Source organism: Gekko japonicus, unplaced genomic scaffold, assembly GCF_001447785.1.
Source record: "Gekko japonicus isolate JY-2015 unplaced genomic scaffold, Gekko_japonicus_V1.1 scaffold95, whole genome shotgun sequence".
NCBI classification, from domain to species: Eukaryota; Metazoa; Chordata; class Lepidosauria; order Squamata; family Gekkonidae; genus Gekko; species Gekko japonicus.
The window spans coordinates 1949647-1970523 of NW_015165237.1; the positions used below are offsets into that span (position 1 = coordinate 1949647).

General features: G+C 45.0%; 1 protein-coding gene across 1 annotated transcript in view; it reads left to right on the top strand.

Moving 5' to 3' along the window:
- The window catches only part of ADAMTS18 (ADAM metallopeptidase with thrombospondin type 1 motif 18), a 121624-nt gene that overhangs the window by 37849 nt on the left and 62898 nt on the right, over positions 1-20877 (top strand). The window contains exon 4 of the mRNA XM_015409960.1: positions 15285-15567. Coding sequence (XP_015265446.1) covers positions 15285-15567 — 283 coding nt within the window. The remainder of the gene's footprint in view (positions 1-15284; positions 15568-20877) is intronic.

The window sequence follows — 20877 nt, forward strand, 5'->3', positions numbered from 1 at the left end:
CTGATGCACTCAGTTTAGCACCCAGCTTGAGTGCTGGAGAGGCACGTGGCGGTGGCGGGGGGCGCCACAAGGCAGCCTCGCCTGGTGGGGGGCCGCTAGTTTTGCCTAGGGCGCCGAAAAACCTCGGGCCGGCCCTGCATGAGACCCTGCAGATTGATGTAAAAAAACTGGGCACCTTATGGCTCCAAGGCAGGCGATAAGGAGACTCTGCTTAAGATGTTCGGCAGGGTTAGGGTTGCCACCTGAGATCCAGCAACTGGCATGAGACAAAACAGTGTGGGAACCACAAGAGAGACATTGTGCTGATGCCGCTGTAGCACTTCTGTCATGCAACCAGAAGTGATTTCATTGTATTAGGACAACACTCTAGGATTCACCTGAAATTCTGTAGTTTTAGGTGGACTCTGTGGTTTCAGATAAATCCTGGAACATCATCTTAGCATAGTCACTTCCAGGTTCAGGCTGGAACAGACACTGCAACACTGGTATGATGATGTTCCCCCCCAGATTTTGCTCTTGCTGAGCCCTGGGCCTGGGGGCTTCTCTCTCTCTGTGTATGTGTGTAATAAGAAGCAAGACAATCTTCTACTTTGAGTTTCTCCCCCCCACCCAGTGCAAATGGAAAAAAATCCCCCCTTAGGATGTGGTTAGTTGTAAGCACATATCAGCAAAGCCTCTCTATGTACAATCTTCAAATACGGAAGCAAGTATAATTGACCTAGCCCAGGAAATGGATTAAAATGCTGCATCATTGCTACATAACGATGGAAACAGGATGGCACAGAGATGTTTTTAAAAGATTCGGTCAACTGCCAAAGTACAAAGACACCATTCAGCACACCCTCGCCTCTGTTCGTATCTGAATAATTAAAAGGAAGACCCGCTTTGTTACCTTGTTTTAACCATTGCTGAACATTCAGAAATAGAACTCGTTCTTGTGGCACTAACATGAACTGAGTGGTCTTGTAGCTGGAGAACAAAATGGTTGTTTGAAGATTTATCTCACTGAAGATCCTTTAATTTGTGGGAAAACTAAAATGCTATGTTGCGTAAGCCAGTTTAACATTGTAAGTTTACAAATATATAGTCTACAAGAAAAGTGTATCATTATGCATTTTGTATGCCATCCTCTCCCAAGCCAGGAATTTTGAATCATTTATCAGTTTTGAAAGAGGAAAAAGTTTTAATTACATAACATCTATGCCAATAAATGAAACCCTTTTTATTTTGCTTTCCCCTCAGATCCACTCCTGATTTTATCTTGGTCAATTTATATCTATTACTGGGTTTTTCTGAAATCTGTCCCTGCTCAAGTCTGCTAAAAGTGTGGAGCTGAGGACCTCTTCTGACACCATTTCCTTAAAATGGAAGCCACTCTAACATGGTCCATGCCTTTTGGGTAATAGCAGAGGCCTAGGGTCATGTGAGTGGAGTCCACCAAACACATCCTTCCCGTGCCAGCATTGCTTCTCACCCAAATGGGGCAGCATTAGTATGAGGGGGAGAAAACAATAGACCATGGAAGACTTTGGCTGGGGAGAAGCCCTTGCTCAGTAGCAGAGCATCTACTTGGCATGTAGAAGGTCCCAGGTTCAATCCTTGGCCTCTCCAGTTAAAAGGATCAGGTGGTAGGTGATGGGACCTCTGCCTGAGACCCTGAAGAGCCATTGCCAGTCTGAGTAGACAATACACACAATAACGGACCAGTGGTCTGATTCAGTACAAGGCAGCTTCATGTTTACCTTCCTTCCCTCTTCTTTCCTTCCTAGTAGTCATATGCTGGTAACAAAGGCCCTTAGGAAAAGGAAGCAATTGTGACTGCTGCAACAGCTTCATTCAGAGGGTTTATGGAAGATGGAAGGAAAGGAAGAAGAATGGCAGGCCTAATGACAGAGAAGCTGGCCTGGGAGGAGAGGAGGGGGGAGAGAAAAAAAGTAAAAGGATTTGGGGAGCTCCAGATGTGTAAGGTGGTCAATACTGCGCTTTTCTTGCCATGACTTTTCCCTTGCTGATCTTAGAATTGGGACCTTTGGCCTGGTATATTATTTAATTGAGCTCAAGACATCTTTGACCAGATCCTACTGGTCCACCCAAGGCTGTTTATGTCATCACACAAAGAGAAAATTTACTGTCTCAAACCTTGCACTAGTTATCTTGATTCATTTAACATGAAGTGTAGCTTGTTGGTCTCATTGCCCTTTTGTGTCCTAAGGTTCGGATTTCATGTTGTTGCAATTCATACCTCATTAAGTGTATCTGGATTCTGAATTTCTGGTACATTTCAAATGCATATTGATGAGCTGTTGCTTGTAATTTGATTAACACGTAATTAAAGTGGCTTTATGCAGCTGGAAATGCTTGCTGCATTTGGAAGGGGGGAGCTTTCTGACTGATTCATGGCCTGTTTTCATGCAATATGAAGAAGAGTTGGATTTATACCCTGACTTTCACTCAGAGTCTCAGAGCACCTCACAATCTCCTTCCCTCCCCCTCCCCACAACAGACACCCTGTGAGGTAGGTGGGGCTGAGAGAGCTCTGAGAGAACTGCTGTTGAGAGAACAGCTCTGAGAGAACTGTGACTGACCCAAGGTCATCCAGCTGGCTGCATGTGGAGGAGGGGAGAATCAAACCCGGTTCTCCAGATTAGAGTGGACAAGACGGCAACTGTATTGAAGAACTCTGGGTGATGGATACATCAGCTGACTCTGAAAATAGGGTTGCCAACTCCCTGCTCATGGGGTGGGTCACATTTTAGAAAGGGCAGGGAGCTCAGCAGAGATGTGATGCTGCCATAGAGTCCTCCTTCCAAAGCTGCCATTTTTTCCAGGGGAAATGATCTCTGGAATCTGGAGATGAGCTGTAAATCTGGGAGAACTTCAGGCCCCACCTGGAGAATAGAAACTGTGTGAAAATGGCACAGTGGCATGGGTACAAATGGCACAAGCATGGATTGCATGCTTCTTATTCTGCCATTTAGACCATGGCAAGGTAAGTAGTGGTTACGTTTTCTGGCTTCTGTGTCAATCAATGCAATGTGTGCTTTTAGTATTGTTATCAAGGAAGCTCGATTGCAGAGTTCTCATTGCTATGATCCCTTCATACATGCATGCAGTCAGTGATTTTCTTTACTATTCTAAAGCACACTTTAAAGTATACTATTCTATGCTTCATTCCTCATGACTTTGTGTAATTAACTCCAGATTTGAAGCATGCACAGTTTGCCACATTTCTCCCTCAGTTTTCAGAACATTTGTATATTTTTAAAGTGTCATTGGTGCACATGTGCACATTAAGAAAATGTTCCCCAAGAGTCCAGTAGTGGGAGATTGGTTGATAAAAGTAAAAGGGTTGTATAAATTGTTACAATTAACTTTATTACAAAAGCTTCAAGATGTGTACAGAATAACTAGACTGTGGGACGCTGTAATTACAAAGATGGGAAGGCATATATAAAGAGGTAATTGGTTATCTAAATGAGATTGCTACAATTGGACAGTTCCTCTTTATTGTGTAATTACTGGTTTGTATACATTACATATATTGGGGTGGTATTTTAGTTAGTTTCTTTAGTTTTTTGTCCCTTAGTTTGGCTAAATATACTGTGTTGTATGTTGTAATAATTAAAAAAATTCAAAAAAGAAGAAAACTTACCCCAAGAAACAATCTTGATGTGATCCTATATATATATCCACGATTACATCAGGATTGTTTTTTTCTAGTGTTCAGCTGATTATTAACATGTACACGATACAGAAAGAACCTTGATACAGTCATTTGTATGATTTCATCATTGCTTTTTTTGGGGGGGAGGTAGTATTTCACCAGTGTACATGCATGGATCTTTAATGGGTAGGGCTGCCAGCCTCCAGGTGGGGCCTGGGGATCTCCTGCTTTTACAACTGATCTCCAGCTGACAGAGATCAGCTGCCCTGGAGAAAATGGCTGCTTTGAAGGGTGGACTCTATACCATTGTCCTATGCTGAGGCCCCTCCCCAACCCTGCCCTCTCCTGGCTCCACCCCCAAAGTTTCCAGGTATTTTCCAACCCAGACCTGGCAACCCTATTAATGGGTGGGTGACACAAAAATACTGAGAGAACTGAGAACGATTATAATTCTGTGTGCACAGCATTCATAAACTGAAAAGAAACAGAACCATGAAGCATGTGCCTGTTCCACTTTCTAAAACAATATCAAGTACTTCAGAACTCTAGAACAGGGAGAAAATGGGTTGATGAAAATTTCAGAAGCAACCCCTGCATGCTGTAGTTTCCCAGTGTAAAACATGCAAATGGGCGAAGGTGCAGCTGGATCCACACTATTGTCACTGTAAAGGTAAAGGTAAAGGTTCCCTTGCTCGAAAGCCAGTCGAGTCCGACTCTAGGGTTGCGGCGCTCATCTCCGTTTCAAAGCCGAAGAGCCAGCGCTGTCCGAAGATGTTTCCGTGGTCATGTGGCCGGCATGACTAAACACCAAGGCACACGGAACGCTGTTACCTTCCCACCGAAGTGGTACCTATTTATCTACTTGCAATTTCTTGCTTTCGAACTGCTAGGTTGGCAGGAGCTGGAACTAGAGACGGGAGCTCACTCCGTCATGTGGCACACTCGGGTCTCGAACTGCTGAACTACCGACCTTCCACAGCCTGCAGTTCAGTGTCTTAACCACTTGAGCCATCACAGCTCCTATTGTCACTGTATGTATGTGTAAATTAATACAGTGCTGTGCTGTAGGCAACCACAGAATGAGAGCCATAGACTAGGCTTCAATGCAAGGGACTTAAGCCAAGGTGCCAGATTCATTGGTTACTGTTGTTCAGTCAAAGGCCTGGCCCCACCTCATGCCTTGAGGGAGCAATTATCCAGCAATGTGGTTGAAAAAATGTTTTCACCTGTTGTCTAAAAGATACAGTAGATTTGATGCCAGGCTGTGAGAGGAAAGCATACTAGAGTACCACATCAGAAAAGGTCATACGCTTGATCCTTCTGAAAACATCATCACACATTATAGGACCTTGAAAGATTATTTATCTTGGCTTGTGAGCAAATTTGTAAAGGAGGTATAACTGATCAAGTATCCTCATTAGGGATATGCATTCAGTTATTTCAGATAATATTCGGGATTCCTGGAAATTCTGGATATTAATTCGTAAAAAATGCCAGAAATAGGAATATCCAAAAATATTTGGAGCTGGCATTTCAGGGCCCCATAGTCTGTTTTTTTTAATCAATTTTACACATTTTCTAAGCAATGGGAGGGTGGGGGAAGGAGGCAGCTCTCCCAGTCAAGGGGATCAGATGTTAGGGGGAGCACGTATGTGCAGAAATAAATAAATATGATGCCAAGAATGTTGTTATTGCTACTTGCATAAAGAGCCTCCCCCCCACACAAATGTCACGGAACAAGAGATGTTAGGAAGGGTAGGCAAGTATCTCTATTTTTTTTTTAAAAAAGCACAAGGATATCCCACAAAACACCTAAAATGTAAATCATGCATGTTGCATTGGTGTTGTGTTTTTTCTGTGCAAGAATGGGATGGAACAGAAGCACCAGTTATGAAAGACTGTTGGTTCTGTTGGGCTAGCCACACTGGCTGTAGGCTCTGTTGGAATTCTGTGCTTTGAAATTGGTTGTGTTAGGCTTGCAGCACTGTTCCTTGCTCCATTGGTTCTACTGGGATTTTCTAGTTCGATGTTAGTTCTGTTGCCCTTGTTGCTACATTGGATCTGGGTTCTGCTTGGCTTCCATGATTTGACATTAGATCTGCTTGTTTTGCAACAGTGTCCCTCGCTTCAGTTGGTTCTGTTGGTATTCTCTGGTTTGACTTTGGTTCTGTTGAGCTTGCAATCATCCTTTGTCCTATTGGGATTCTCTGGTTTGATGTTGGTTCTCTTGGTCTTGTCGGTTCTGTTTCCATTTCGAGGCCTTTGGCCAGTGGTTGCTCTTGTGTTTTTGGCTATTGCCCCGGAGAAAGCATGGATTTCCCCCCCCCCATAGCAAACAATGGAGACAAGCAGAATGCCTGGGGGCACCTTGTTCAGGGGTCTGTAGTATTGGATTCCATAATCTAGAGAGCCAGTTTGGTGTAGTGGTTAAGTGCGCGGACTCTAATCTGGGAGAACCGGGCTTGAGTCCCCACTCCTCCACTTGCACCTGCTGATGTGACCTTGGGTCAGTCACAAGCTCTGGCACAGCTGTCCTTGAAAAAGAGCAGTTTGTGTCAGAGTTCTCTCAGCCTCACCCACCTCACAGGGTGTCTGTTGTGGGGAGGGGAAGGGAAAGAAGTTTGTAAGCCGCTCTGAGACTCCAAGTGAAGGGCGGGGTATAAATCCAATCTCTTCTTCTTCTCTTCTTCTTCTAATCTATTTAAAACCTGGTGGGCCTTTAGTTGACAGGCAGAACTAGGTTCTCTGCAATTTTGACATCAGGCAAAGATTTCTCCACCATAGGGAATAAAGAACCCCCCAATTTTTGGAATTCTGAAAAAAACCTAAATCTAAATCCCAAAAGGGAACTCGAATAACTTAGAATATTGTATTTATACCCTTCAAGAAATCTGAATTGGAACCAGTGTTCCCTCTAAGCTGAGTTAGTGTGAGTTAGCTCATAGTTTTTCAGCTTCCAGCTCACAGATTTTTGTTTTAGCTCAGCATGGATGGCTGCAGAGCAAACTAATTTATGCAGGAGCCAAATCACTCGCTCACAACTTTAGTGCCAGTAGCTCACAAAGTAGAATTTTTGCTCACAGGACTCCACAGCTTAAAGGGAACATTGATTGGAACAATACCTTTTTTTTTCAGGTATACATTCCTAATCCTCATTCCAGAATGTGTAGAAAGAAAACTGTTAGACTGTGAGGATCTTTAAACAGCATTCAAGGGCCAGAGCTGACTAGCTGGCAAAGACAGCAATCCTACAAACATTTTCTGAGTAGAAGTGCACAGGCTTGCTCCCTAAGGGTGTTACATGATGAGACCATATGTAGAGTTCTCCATAGAGAAGACATACAGCTCTGTTTAAAGGCCTGAGTCTAGTAGCACTCCCAACCTGCAAACCTGAAGGGAAAGTGCAGGTCCCAAGCCATGTTCCCTCTAAGCTGAGTTAGTGTGAGCTAGCTCACAGTTTTTTAGCTTCCAGCTCACACATTTTTGTCTTAGCTCAGGAAGGATGGCTTCATAGCAAATTAATTTATGCAGTAGCCAAATCTCTTGCTCTCAACTTTAATGCCAGTAGCTCACAGACTCCACAGCTTAGAGGGAGCATTGCTCCCAAGCCCCTGATTAGTTATCTTATCAACCAATAGAATTTTACTCTTATCTGGAGTGAGTTTCAGTTACTTGGCCCTCATTCATTATTGCATTCAGACATTAAATCCAGACATCTACAGAGAAAGACTCCTCTTCAGTAGAAAGAATCCCTCCTAGTGGCATTAGTTGGCCCCGGTCACACGGGAGGATTTGCCCTGCAAAGCAGACGGGTTGAGGGTGCATCAAATGGGCGCGATCAGATGCCAACATCTGGCAAGTGTTGCGCCCCCGCCCCCAACCCGTCCCTTCTGGCCAAAAACGCGGATCAAAAAGGTACTAGGGAAAATGTAGTACCTACTGGAAGATCTGCAGCAAGGCCGGGCATGGGATCACGGACGTGCCAGCAGCCCGTGTTATTTGAGGGACTGCCGGACTGCGCATGTGTGACTGCCGGACTGTGCATGCGCATGAATACTCCAGCAGCCTTGGCTCGCCCATCTTTGCCTCGCTTCCCCCGGCCATGTGATTATGCTGGACAGAATATGTGCGGCAGCTCAGGGGCAGCGTCTGATCCCGATGCCGCGCTTTCCTTTGGTGCGGCTCTAAGAAGCCGCACTTCCGACATGGCTTTTCCCGCCGGTGTGACCGGGACCCTTGTATATTATATTTCCTCCAGTATTTCAAAAGGGCATCTCTGCTGAGCTTTTGGTGATGTGCACATTTATAATGAGTTAGAAGAAATGGCAATTAATCTGCTAAGAATTCTTTAATCAGTTCACAGCCCTAATCAGAAGGAAGCTCCTCTCATGTATTTCTGGAATTCTTTGGCTCACCATATGGTGGGGCATCATGAACATTTTTGGGACTACAGTGTGGCAGGTTCTGCATCACAGGCAGGTTCTCAAAAGGAAAATATGGACGATTCCGTTCCATATGGTTCCAATCACTTATGTAATGAATCCTGTAGGAATAATTTCAGATGTTGGAAACATTTAAAATGGCAAAATAAAAACCAGATTGTCTGTGTTTCGTTTTCTTTCTCTATTTTTCAAATAGGAGTAAAATCAGTTTGCAGATGCCCAGTTACTGGTGCAGAATAACAGATGATTATAAGGTTTTTTCCCCTGCTCCTTTTTTTGACTTCTAACTGCACATGAATTGGGTCGTTTCTAAATATCTGCTGACATAAATCATAAGGATTAAAACATCACTTTGACCCCATCAGGGATATTTTTTTTTGCTTGTGCTCCTATGTGATTGGCCAGCTTGAAGTTTAGCTGTTCACTGAACAAGGGCAAGCAAGTGAATGAAGTTATTTCCAAAGATCAGCAGTTTTCAAGTCCTTGTTTGTTCACTGACAGCAAGAATTTGGACTGATGGGACAGGGCTGGACTTCGTTAATTCCTTTTGAATAGAGAAGGAACTTATGTTCTTAGCTCATATGAAGAGGAAGTAGATTGTCCGTTTCAGGTTCACCTTGTACAGCTGGACTACACAATACTACTTGTGGCAAGCTAAATTGGTGTGATCTCATCTTGCTATGAGTCTCACAAGGCTTCTCACATGAGGCATCTGGGCCTCCCACTGCAGCCATTCAGGTTGCAGCTGTTGCTATGGTGATCGCAATGCCTCAGCTCAGCTGGGAGGCTGGGAGGACAATCCTCCTGTATGTCATATTAATTGATGGGTGCTTTCAAATGTTTCAGCTGGGATCCTCTGCTTCAAAGATCCATTGTGCCTTCTGCATAACTAGTAAATTCTACAACCACGGTTCATTTGGAAGGGGCTACTAAATGATGGGACTGAGGACCACGTGGCATGTGGTATGCAAGTCATTCTAGACCACCACTTGTGGTGCTTCTGGTATTCTTGGTTCCATCATTTCGTAAGAACTTAAGTAGAGCCATGCTGGATCAGACCAAAGGCCCATCCAGTTCAGCATTCTGCTCATACAGTGGCTGACCAACTACCTCTAGGAAACCCACAAACAGGAAGACTGCAAAAGCATTATCCTATGTCCCCGAGGAACTGCTTGAAAGAGGCGTACTGTCTCTGGTATCATCATTATCATCATCATGACTGTTTTTGCAACCAGAGTCATAAACAGCAAACCCTCGTCCCACAATAAACCTCATTCCACAGGTAAACATGGAAGAGTTCAAAGGTTGCACTGCAAAAGTTTTCATGTGATTTGACAACAGCTGCTAGAAATTTTGCCATCCACAGGGTAGTTTGTTTGTCTTCATCTCTAAGTAACCAGGATGATTTTGTTTCTGGAGAGAGGAAGTCCTAATTAAATAAAGGGGAGATCAGTTCATCTCTTAGAGCTGAAAATGTGGGACAATCAAGCAAAATATGATCCACAGAGTCAATTTTACTGCTGCTGCATTTGTCTGTAAAGGTGTTTTAATTAAAAGTGTTCCTTCTTTGAGCTTAAATGACAGGAAGACCATTTATGCTAAACATTACAAAAGAGAAGTGGAGGACCTGATCCTATCACAGAGGGGATCCCATCTTCTCCCGTGCCCACTGGGGCAACTGCTTACACCAGCCATACTGACCACCTACAGTGCCGCTGCATGCGCAAGTCTGGTTGGAGCAGTGGGGAGGGGAAGCTACAATGGCTCCTGGTCTTGTTCACCTGCCTGCCTGCAGTGCACCCCCTTCCCTGCCTGCTTGTGATGCTGCTGCCCCTGCCTGAATGGTTCACATGGTGGCAGCAGCTCCTGCTCTTTCCTCCCTCTCTTCTCCTCCTCCTCCTGCTGACCTGCAGCTATTGATGCATGAGGGAGTGATGGCTCCCACCCTCCTGCAATTCCACTGCTTCATCCGGACTGGATCAGGCAGTGGGCAGGCAATTCTTCCACTCTTCCTACAAGTGCTGGCCAAGGTCTCACAGGGTGCGGTCAGATGGCGTGCTGAGAGCGGTTTAAATTGCTCCGGTCCTGATGCGTTTTTTGTAACCTGGAGAATCGCAATCACACTCACCTCCTTGTTCCGAATCGCTGCACATCCACATCGCTCCCCGTCATCCATATGCGGGAGCGCACGTCGGTGTGTTTCCCCCCCCCTTTCTCAGTTTGTGCATGTGCACAGGCGGCGATCTGTAGAATTAATATTTTTGCATGTGCGCAGAACACCGATTTCCACTCCAACCCAACTGTTGTAACACTTCCCTTTGAACTTTAAAGGAACACTTCCCTTTAAACTTTAACCCCGAAACTGGCCTCCGTGAGATCCCGAACTCATCTAACCAACAAAACTAGGCACCGTTTAAACATTGGTTTTAATAATGCGGGAGTGGAGCTCCGCCTGTGCGCATACCGCCGACGCTAAAATAAAATGGTGGGCAAAGAGCGGAAGCCTTGGGCTTCTGAGTGGAAGTCGCTCGACACCGCAAGGGCAATCAGATGTCAGAAAAGTGCAGCTAGAACGGGAGAATCAGGAAAACACAACTTGGGGACCTGGTAGCAAAACACCCCATTTTAAAGGGGGTTTGAGCCGGAAAGCGACGGCTAGGGACGGTTCGCAGATGTTGGGTGTGTGAACGTGGATATAAAATCCGTTACTGAAGCATGCTGAAAGTGGACTAAACGGCCTGTCTGAACGCACCCACAATGTAGCATCACAAGATCTTGGCAGTGTAACATAAACTTTAATAATTTTTGTGGTTTTTTCTACAAACCGGGGGGTTCTACCAGGTCTGTAGAATAAATGTGTAATGTGTATATCTGACCCCTACTTTGTGTCTATCAATCTACGGGGGGCCAGGAGGTTCATAATTGGATATATGGCTATGTGGGGTGGAGTCTGCTGACATTACAGGGTGGGGACTGGTGATGTCAGAGGGTGGGGGCTGGTCTGGCCTGCTTATCTCCAAGTAAAGACCATTCTGGCCCATATATCAATTTGTCCTGCACAAGGGCAGCTTGAGAAACTGTTGTTCCCTCTTCTCTTCTGTGACATGACAACATCAGTCAGTCACTATTGGTCAATAATGGCTCTGAAAATGTGGGTCAACCCATCTATCAGGATTGCTCAGGCTCTGTATTTCTTATACTTGGTAGGAGTTGGATTAGGGTGCCTATAAACTTCCATCCACAGTGTAGATACTCAGAAATTATTAAATTAAGGTTCATCCAAATGAATTTCCTTCACGTCTAGTACTGTGCTTTGGGGTCACAAATTCCAGTATGGGGAATGGCAGATAAATTTCTTTCCAGGGCATATCAGTGGTCACTTGAACGTTTGACTACGGCTTTGTCTGGTGTTTTGGGACTTGTTTAATGCTCTGCTGACTGCTCTCTTGGCTGTCTGCCTTCCTCCCTGGCTCTACCATGACAGAAGGAGTCTGGAGGCAGCCTGTGGCAAACCGTTTGCCACTACATCCGAAGTATTGTTTTTTATTGCACTTTTTCGGCGGTATGCCACGGGTTGGCCACGGGTGTGCTCCACTTGCCAGATGCTGTGGTGTGATCGCGCCCCGATAATCCACCCATCACCTGTGGCTCTCCCGTGGCAAATTCTAAACCTCTGAATCCCAGAGCCAGAAGGCAACATCAGGAGAAGACCTCAGCCTTGTTGTTGGCTGTCTAGAGGAACTGGTTGGTCACTGTGTGAGACAAGATGGACCATTGGTCTGATTCAGCAGGGCTCTTCTCATGTTCTTATGTTAACGTAATTTGTGGTTTGGTGTGTACACTCAGTTGTTCCCAGGATTTTGAAGAAACATTTCACTGCTAACTGCTTCAGGTCTGTGACACGTCGTTATCTTGCATCTGTGAAGTTCTTGTGCTGTGCCCACCACCCATGGTTCTCCCGCGGCAAATTCGCAGTGTGACCGGGACCTAAATCTCTGAATCCCAGAGCCAGAAGGTAGCATCAGGAGAAGGTTTCAGCCTTGTTGTTGGCTGTCTAGAGGAACTGGTTGGCCACTGTGTGAGACAAGACGGACCATTGGTCTGACTCAGCAGGGCTCTTCTTATGTTCTTATGTTAACGTAATTTGTGGTTTGGTGTGTACACTCAGTTGTTCCCAGGATTTTGAAGAAACATTTCACTGCTAACTGCTTCAGGTCTGTGACACGTCGTTATCTTGCATCTGTGAAGTTCTTGTGCTGTGTCAGTGTAGCAGAAAAAAGGGTTCTCCTGTGTTCTCAAATGAAGTTGGCTTCTGTCAAGTCAGGCCTTTGGTCCATCTATCTCAATATGGTTAGTTTTGATTGACAGCACCTCTCCAGAGTCTCTAATAGAGAAGAGTCATTCCAAATGCCTGCTTCCTCAGTCAACATGAGATACTGGGGATTGAACAGGGGACCTTGTATATGTGAGGCATGTGCTGTGCCGTTAAGGTGCAAGGAAAGTGCTGCTTGCTTATCTAATCATTTTGAACTGTCTTCAATCTTCAAGATTTACCCTTGGGATTATGTGCTCTCATTCAAAGCTGTTATTTTGAACAACAGGAGGGATACTATCAACACACTTTTGTCAGACGTTTTTTCTGTGGAGTTTAGCTGCTGTGATGTGACAGGGTTTCTTTGGTTGCCCTAGGAAGGTGTTTTTGCTTGGGAACTAATAGAGAAGAGTCATTCCAAATACCTGCTTCCTCAGTCAACATGAGTCACTAGGGACTGAACAGGGGACCTTGTACATGTGAGGCATGTGCTATGCCGTTAAGGTGCAAGGAAAGTGCTACTTGCTTATCTAATTATCATTTTGAACAGTCTTTAATCTTCAAGATTTACCCTTGGGATTATGTGCTCTCATTCAAAGCTGTTATTTTGAACAACAGGAGGGATACTACCAACACACTTTTGTCAGAAGTTTTTTCTGTGGAGTTTAGCTGCTGTGATGTGACAGGGTTTCTTTGGTTGCCCTAGGAAGGTGTTTTTGCTTGGGAATGAAGTTCTTTTTATAGAGCCATTGCTAGGAATGGCTTTATGGGACGGAGGGAATCTTGCAACTGAGCAATTTGTATTGGGGTACCCAAACCTCTAGGTGCATCTGCTTCTGATGATTCAGTTGAACATAAGCCACAGAGGTTGACATATGGTTAGAAATGATTTGGAATAATGCTTACCCCAATCAGTGCTTACCCTTGAAACTAAAATTGTTTGAGAACATGATAGATATTATGCATCATCGTCGTCATCATCATCATAGGGGGAGGTTTGCTGGCCTTTTCATTTTCTAATTCTGATGTCAGCTTCTATGAGAAAAGGAGAGAATATTAAAGACAAACAAATGCACATGTGTTCTGACCCATTTTGGGTTCTGGGTACCCTTACTGAAACCCAGAGTGCTTTAATGGGAACCACTGTAGCATAGAGGTAAAGGTGTCAGACTAGGATTTGGGAGACCCCAGTTTGAATCCCCACTCTGCCATGAAAGCTGACGGGGGTGATCTTGGGCCAATTTCACACTCTCAGCTTAACTGACGTCACAAGATGGTTGTGAGTATAAAATGGAGGAGATGAAAAAGATGTAAGGCGTTTTGAATCCCCTTTGGGGAGTATAACTGAAGTAAAGAAATAATTTTAAAATCTAAGAAAATTTAATTCCCAAGAGGAATTTTATTCCGATGGCATATCTGTGTTCACTGAATGCAGGGAAGGGGGGCAGGGGGAATCAGGATCATGCCAATAGACCTGCTTCAACAATCCAGCAGAAGGTCTGAACTGAATCAGTATGCTTGCAAGTTGCACATGTGTACGCCCTGTGTATATTTTCCAGGGAGAATGCCTTTTGCAGGTTTTCCAACTGTGTGGAGACAGCCAATGTAAACACAGCTTGTGCAGGTGTAGTGTCTGTTCACATGCTCCACTGGATGTATGAGGGCCACAAAAGACAATTCAACAATTGTATGATATGTTACTGCCTGGATGCTTTGGTTGCCCAGCAGGAGGGAGAAAAAACTTTTGCAAACTGGAAATTTCTTCTCCTGGCCATGAGTGTGATAGAAATGACTAGACATACATATATGCAAGCAGATGAGTTCGTAAGTTCTTGGGGAGCAAGTACATTTTGTAGATTTACCATCTGCTAAACTGATCAGGGGATGGAAGGCGGCATGACATAGCCTGATCTTGTCAGTTCTTGAAAGCTCAGCAGGATCTGTACTTGGATGGAAGATTACCAGGGAAGACTCTGCAGAGGAAGGCAATGGCAAACCATCTTTGCTTCTCACTTGCCTTGAAAGGCCCTTGCTAGGGTTGACATAACCCAGTTGTGACTTGATGGCAGATAGATACATATATAAACTGATCAGCCTTGGTAGCACAATAATTAATTTGTGTGCATTATATATGAATGCGTTTTATTGAATTTCTTTTTTTTAACTCCTGAAATCGACAAGTGTGTTGTTGAGGATTATTGTTATGCTCCGGAAAATGGTTTCAGTATCCAGATCTCCATTTTGATCCTGTGCTTTTGAGCCTTCCCAACCACCTCCCCTTCCTCTACAAGAACACCAAGACAGGGCTGCTGTGTAAAACAGGATGCTGGACTAGTCTGATCTGGCAGGACCCTTCTGATGTTCTTACCTGGTTGAGTTTGGGGAAAGTTCTTGATGAAGCAGGAGTTACGACTGCTACCAGCTTTGGGAGCAACATGTCTGTGTGCCTCCAGGCTTTCCTTTGGCCATTAATGGTTGGTCATCAGGATAGTAGAGGCAGATGCAGCTGACCTCTACAGGGACAAGATTTTGAGTGATATGGTAATCCATTGTGAGAATCACATTTATTTTAAAGGCAAAAACACTCTCATTGGGGACCCAGGTCAGATCAGGGCATTCTGTTCCCACAGTTTAAATCCCTTCACATCCCTCCTCCTGATGTTGGTATTTGCCCCACAGAGTTAAACAGAGAAGTAGACAGTTTTCATTAGGAAACTGGGGAGGTAGACAGTTTGCATTAGGAAAGTGGTACAGGGAAAAGGGTTTAATTGCCCTCCTTTTAAACTATGGCCCTAGTCATACCTCCAGTCTAGCAAACATATTATAACTTTCTCTCTTTCTTTTTTATTTTTTTTTATTTCTTTAGTCAGGTTTGATAAGGACACAGGAGAATGACTTCCTTATATCTCCATTACCTCAACACCTAGCACAGGAACACAACTACACGGCACCCGCTGGACACCACCCTCATGTATTGTATAAACGGACAGCCGAGGAGAAGGTTCACCGGTACAAAGTAGATTCAAACCCCCATCACTTTCCCCCTGGCCATGGCAGAAATCACCCTGCCCACAAGTATCACATTCAAGCGAACGATTACCACCACGGAAGGTTTCAAAAGCAGCATTTTTGTGGACGTCGCAAGAAATGTATGTAAGGAAACTTTCTCTCTCTCTTTTTTTAACATAGCAGCTCCTAGTTTATTAGATGCTTGCTGTTGCCGTGGGTTGCAGTCACTGCTTTAGTATGACTGCATGTTGTGGAATTGCCTGGCTGAAAAGGACAATTTTAAGTTCATTTCTCTCAGGGCTAGTACCACGGGTTTACTGCTGGTGAGCGCACAGGGGATATGATGAGCACATGAATGTTAGTGATGAGCAAATCTTCCCTCTTGGGGGTTTGTTTTATGTAACTTCATATTTATGTAAACAGTTTTGGATCTGAGCTTTTTACCAGAGTCTCCTAGATTAGGTTGCATCTGTGTACTCAAATTATGTATATTTTTTGTTATACATAGTGTATGTCATTTATACATATAATGTACATATAATGTATAATGCTGTTTTGTCGTTGCACAAATAATATTGGATACGGCATATGTTGTACAGGGGGCAATGAGGCATAGAAAAAGAAAAAATCATGCAATAGCCAATAATGGTGGGTTCCATTTGCACAAAGCAGAAGCAAAGTCCAAATGGGGATATAGCAGTAGAAACTGCAAGGATGAGAAATGCAAACAAATCCTTGAGAGGTCCGAAACTTTGCTGTTTTCCTGAATAGTGATGATAGGGACCGTCTCTTTCTTTTCTTTTTTTGCCAGTGGGACTGCCTCTTTCTTTTCTTTTCTTTTTGCCAGCGGGAAGGCTCCCACCATAGCAGGAGACCTACAGACATGAGACTCCCATACTAGGAGGGGGGGGGAGAATAAAAGGAGGGCATGGGTCATGCATATGGGACTTTATGCTCAGTCAGGTGTATGTGCATAGGCTCAGTGAGCATACATTCCTCGAAGCCATTGAAGTGAAGATAGGGCTGGTTGCCCCAATCCTGATGCCCCCTCTTGATGTATTCATTTCTGTGTAGATGGATGAATGAAAAGAGCTTCTGATTTTGGGGTAGCTTGTTCACCCAACCTTTTGGAGTCCGTGGGTGCATTTGAAATTCTGTTTCTGGGTGATGCGCACAATTACAAAATGGCTGCAACAGTAGGTGGAGCCAGTTACCAAATGGCTGCTGCAGGAGGCAGAACGAACCACCAAAAGTCAGGTTATATATAACCCTAATACTAACTCTCCAACATTCAGGCTCTAACAGGATGCCTTTTAATCTACACAGCTGATCAGAATCCCTACTAGGCAAAAGCCCACCCAGCCCCGCCCACTTTCTAAAAGCACATAGTGGGCAGTAGAAAAGGTGTCAGTGGACACCATGTGGGCCCCTGTTTTAAAGACACCAAACTTGATCAGGAAGGGCAGGTTAGTATTAAGGAGAGTCAGTGTGGTGTGGAGTAGTGATTAAAATGGTGGACGGGGGGGGGAGCACGGGCAAAGTGCAGCTTTTTAAAGCCGCACCAAAAGAGACATGCGACGGCGGGATCACATAGATCCCCTGAGCCACTGCGCACTTCCTCCCCGGCACGATCAGATGCTCCACTGAAAGGGGAGCGAGCATGCGCAGTTCGGCCAGGAGCCTGGATTGCTCCGGACGACGGGCGCGCTGGCGATCCCACGGCGTTCCCAGTAAGTCCTCCTCTGGGGGTGGTTCTTTTTTACTGTGGGTTTTTGGCCTGAAGGGCCGGATCGGGGACGGGTGCACGCCGCTTCCCAGATGTTGCGGTGAGATTGCGCCCATTTGCTGCGCTCCCGATCCGTCCCTCTCCCAGGCCAAAACCTTCCATGTGACCGGAGCCTCTGATGAGAGAAACTTTGAATTTTAACCCCCACTTTTTCATGAAAGCCTGCTGAGTGTCCTTGGGCTAGGATTGCCAGGTCTGGGCTGGAAAATACCGGGAGACTTTGGGAGTGGATCAAGGAGAAGGTGGGGGTTGGGAAGGGGAGGGGCCTCAGCGTGGTACAACGCCACAGATTCCACTCTTCAAAGCAGCCATTTTCTCCAGGGGAGCTGATCTCTGTCAGCTGGGGATCAGTTGTAAAAGCAGGAGATCTCCAGGCCCCACCTGGAGGCTGGCAACCCTACTTTGGGCCTGTCACACACTCCCTGACTTACCTCACAGGGCTGTTGTTGTGAGGGTAGAAAGGAAGAGAGGAGAACAATGTTGGCTCTTTGGGTTTTGATGGGAAAGGTGAGGCATAAATGAAGTAAACAAATAATCAATTAAGTGTAGAATTCCATCTTTTCTTTCTTGATGTCAGTGTTCCTCAAAATGGGCCTTTCCTAAAAAACTAAAAGTTTATCTCTTTGATCAGATTTGAAACAGGACCTTGCTCTACTTTTGGTGTAGTGGTTAACAGTGTTCCTTCTAAGGTGAGTTAGTGTGAGGTAGCTCAAAGTTTTTTAGCCTCTGGCTCACAGATTTTTGTCTTAGCTCAGGAAGGATGACTCTAGAGCAAACTAATGTATGCAGTAGCCAAATTGCTCACTCTCAACTTTAATGCCAGTAGCTCACAAAGTAGAATATTTGCTCACAAGACTCTACAGCTTAGAGGGAGCATTGGTGGTTAAGTGCATGGACTCTAATCTGGGAGAACCTGGTTTGATTCACCACTCTTCCACTCACAGCTGCTGGATAACCTTGGGCAAGCCATAGTTCTGTCAGAGCTGTTCTTGAAAGAGAACAGTTTCTGTCAGAGCTCTCTCAGCCCCACCTACCTCACAGGGTGTCTATTGTGAGGAAGGGAAAGGAGTTTGTAAACCGCTCTGAGACTCTGAGTAAAGGGCAGAGTAAAAATCCAATCTCTTCTTCTTCTTTTTATTTTCTTTAAAATAGGCTTAATTTAACTCATACCTGGAACAGGGGAAAAAAATGGAAGGGGGGAATTAGCATTAGGCCACGTTTAGAGCAGAGGGCTCATTTTCCTCCCTTCTTGCTTCCATGTAATGATTTAACTCAACATGTAGCTTTTATGGAATCGGCATTAGTCAGCAATCTTTTGAAATCCAGTCATCCCAAGGTACATAATTACAGAGCGGGGCTTGCCAGCCAGCTCATATTTAGCAAGTCATGGTTGAGTAACGCTGTTTCTTCTTAATAACTCTTTTCTTAACAGCAGCAAAGACAAGACTAATCTCAAGGCCAAGGTGGCTGAGAAAAGCTCCCTGCATGCGATTGAGCTATATATTTCATGGAGAACGTATGATCTTAGATTCCCACCTAAACAAATATTTTAGTCTGCACGTTGAGAACAAGCCATTTGCTTTGTGGGGCCAGGTGGCTTGCTTGCAAAAGAGAAGGCTTTCCGGGTTACAATTTCTTTCTTTTTCTTTGGAATGAATATTAACAGTTGGTATAAGTGGATGTACTCTTCCTGGCTCTGCAGCCAGGGTTGCCAACCTCCAGGTGAGGCCTGGCATTTCCCCAGAATTACAACTGATCTCCAGACTACAGAGATCAGTTCCCCTGGAGGAAAGTTGGAATTTATGGAATTTATGGCATCACACCCTTGCTGAGCTCCGTCCTCTCCCCAAACTCTGCTCTTCGCAAGCTCTGTCCCGTAGTCTTCTGGAATTCTCCAATCTGGACTTGGCAACCCTGTCTGAAACCCAGATGTTTAGAACCACTGGACTGCTGCAAAGAACAGGGTTTATCTAATTGCCAGTGCATGGTGCTGTTGGTTATATCTGGAAAATATGCATTAAAAGTTTTAGGATCTGTATCCCAATCTTTAAACAGTTTTAAATGGATCCAAAGATTTCCTCCTGCTCGTGGAAGGCGTCATTCTGTAAGTGGCTGGGAAAGCATTGGGTTAACATAAGAACATAAGAGACGCCAATGTTGGATCAGGCCAAAGGCCCATCTAGACCAACACTCTGTGTCACACAGTGGCCAGAAATACCAGTGCCATCAGGAGGTCCACCAGTGGGGCCAGGACGAAGCCCTCCCACTGTTTGCCCCCCCAAGCACCCCCCAAGTTAAAATAAGCACTGTAGAACCCACAATGTCATGACAGCCTCTTCCCTGTGTTGAACAGTTGCCAACCTCCAGGTGGGACCTAGTGAGCTCCCAGAATTACAGCTGATCTCCGGACCACAGAGATCAGTTCCCCTGGAGGAAATTGCTGCTTTGAAAGGTAGACTCTATGGCATTATAACCCGCTGAGGCTCCTTTCCTTCTCAAACCCCAGCCTCCCCAGACTTCCCCCCCCAGATCTCCAGGGATTTCCCAACCCAGAGTTGTCAACCCTTCTGTGTTGTGATCCTACTTGGCTTTATGACTGGATACCAGGTGAGTGGGGCCATATGGTGAGTCTTTCTCACCTGATCATCACCCTCCCTGCCATCTGGATGCTTGGGTGGGAAAGCGTCCCTTCATTGATTCTGTTTTGGTTGTGTGCAAAGCAGGCCTGGTTTGACTACAAAATGCAATTATCTTCTCTCCATGGTGGCTTTTTCCATGGAGACCGTAGCAAAGTGGCCATCAGAGAATCATGGCCCATGATGCTGATAGGGTGCAAACCATAAAATAAATGTTTGGAGCAATACAATAAACTTAGGTTTGCCAGCCTCCAGGTGAGGTCTGGCCATCTCCCTGGATTACAACTGATTTCCAAACAGCAGAGATCAGTTCCCCTGGAGAAAAAAAAAGGCTGCTTTGGGAAGTGGACTCTATGGCCTTATACTCCGTTGAGTTCCTTCTCTCTTCAAACCCTTCCCTCCCCAGGCTTCACCCCCAGGTCTCTAGGAATTTCCAAATCCAGAGTTGGCAACCCTAAAAACTGGAAGCTGGGTCTGAAAATTCAGATGCCACTCTTCACTGCCTCTTTTTAGTCTAGTAGTAACCGAATATATCAGCTTGGTGATGGAGATTTTGTTGTTGTTGGGAAAAGGTACAAAGGGGAGGAACTAAACACCCGCTCCCCCATCAGTCATGCTCATTATATCACAGGCCTTGTGGTTTCATTCAGTAAAATGAAAATTCCTGGGGGGAAATATCATAGTGTGTGCAATGGGTTAATTGTTAATTGACATCCTTTAGGAGTAGGGATGGGCATGAACCGAACCACAAAACAAATTCATCATGAATTTTGCCCTGTTCATGGTTCACAAACCAAAGTTTGTGACTTTGTTGTTGTTCAGTCGCACAGTTGAGTCCGACTCTTCGCGACCCCATGGATAAGATCTCACCAGGCCCTCCTGTTTTCCGCCATCCTCTGAAGTCTGCTCAATGGGCAAAAACATCCACGGACTTTTAAAGTTGTTTGTGGTGGTTTGTGGGTAAAGCTTTCTTTTTCCTGTTAAAACCACAAAAACAGTTTTATTGTTTAGTCCCTTTAAATTCAGCT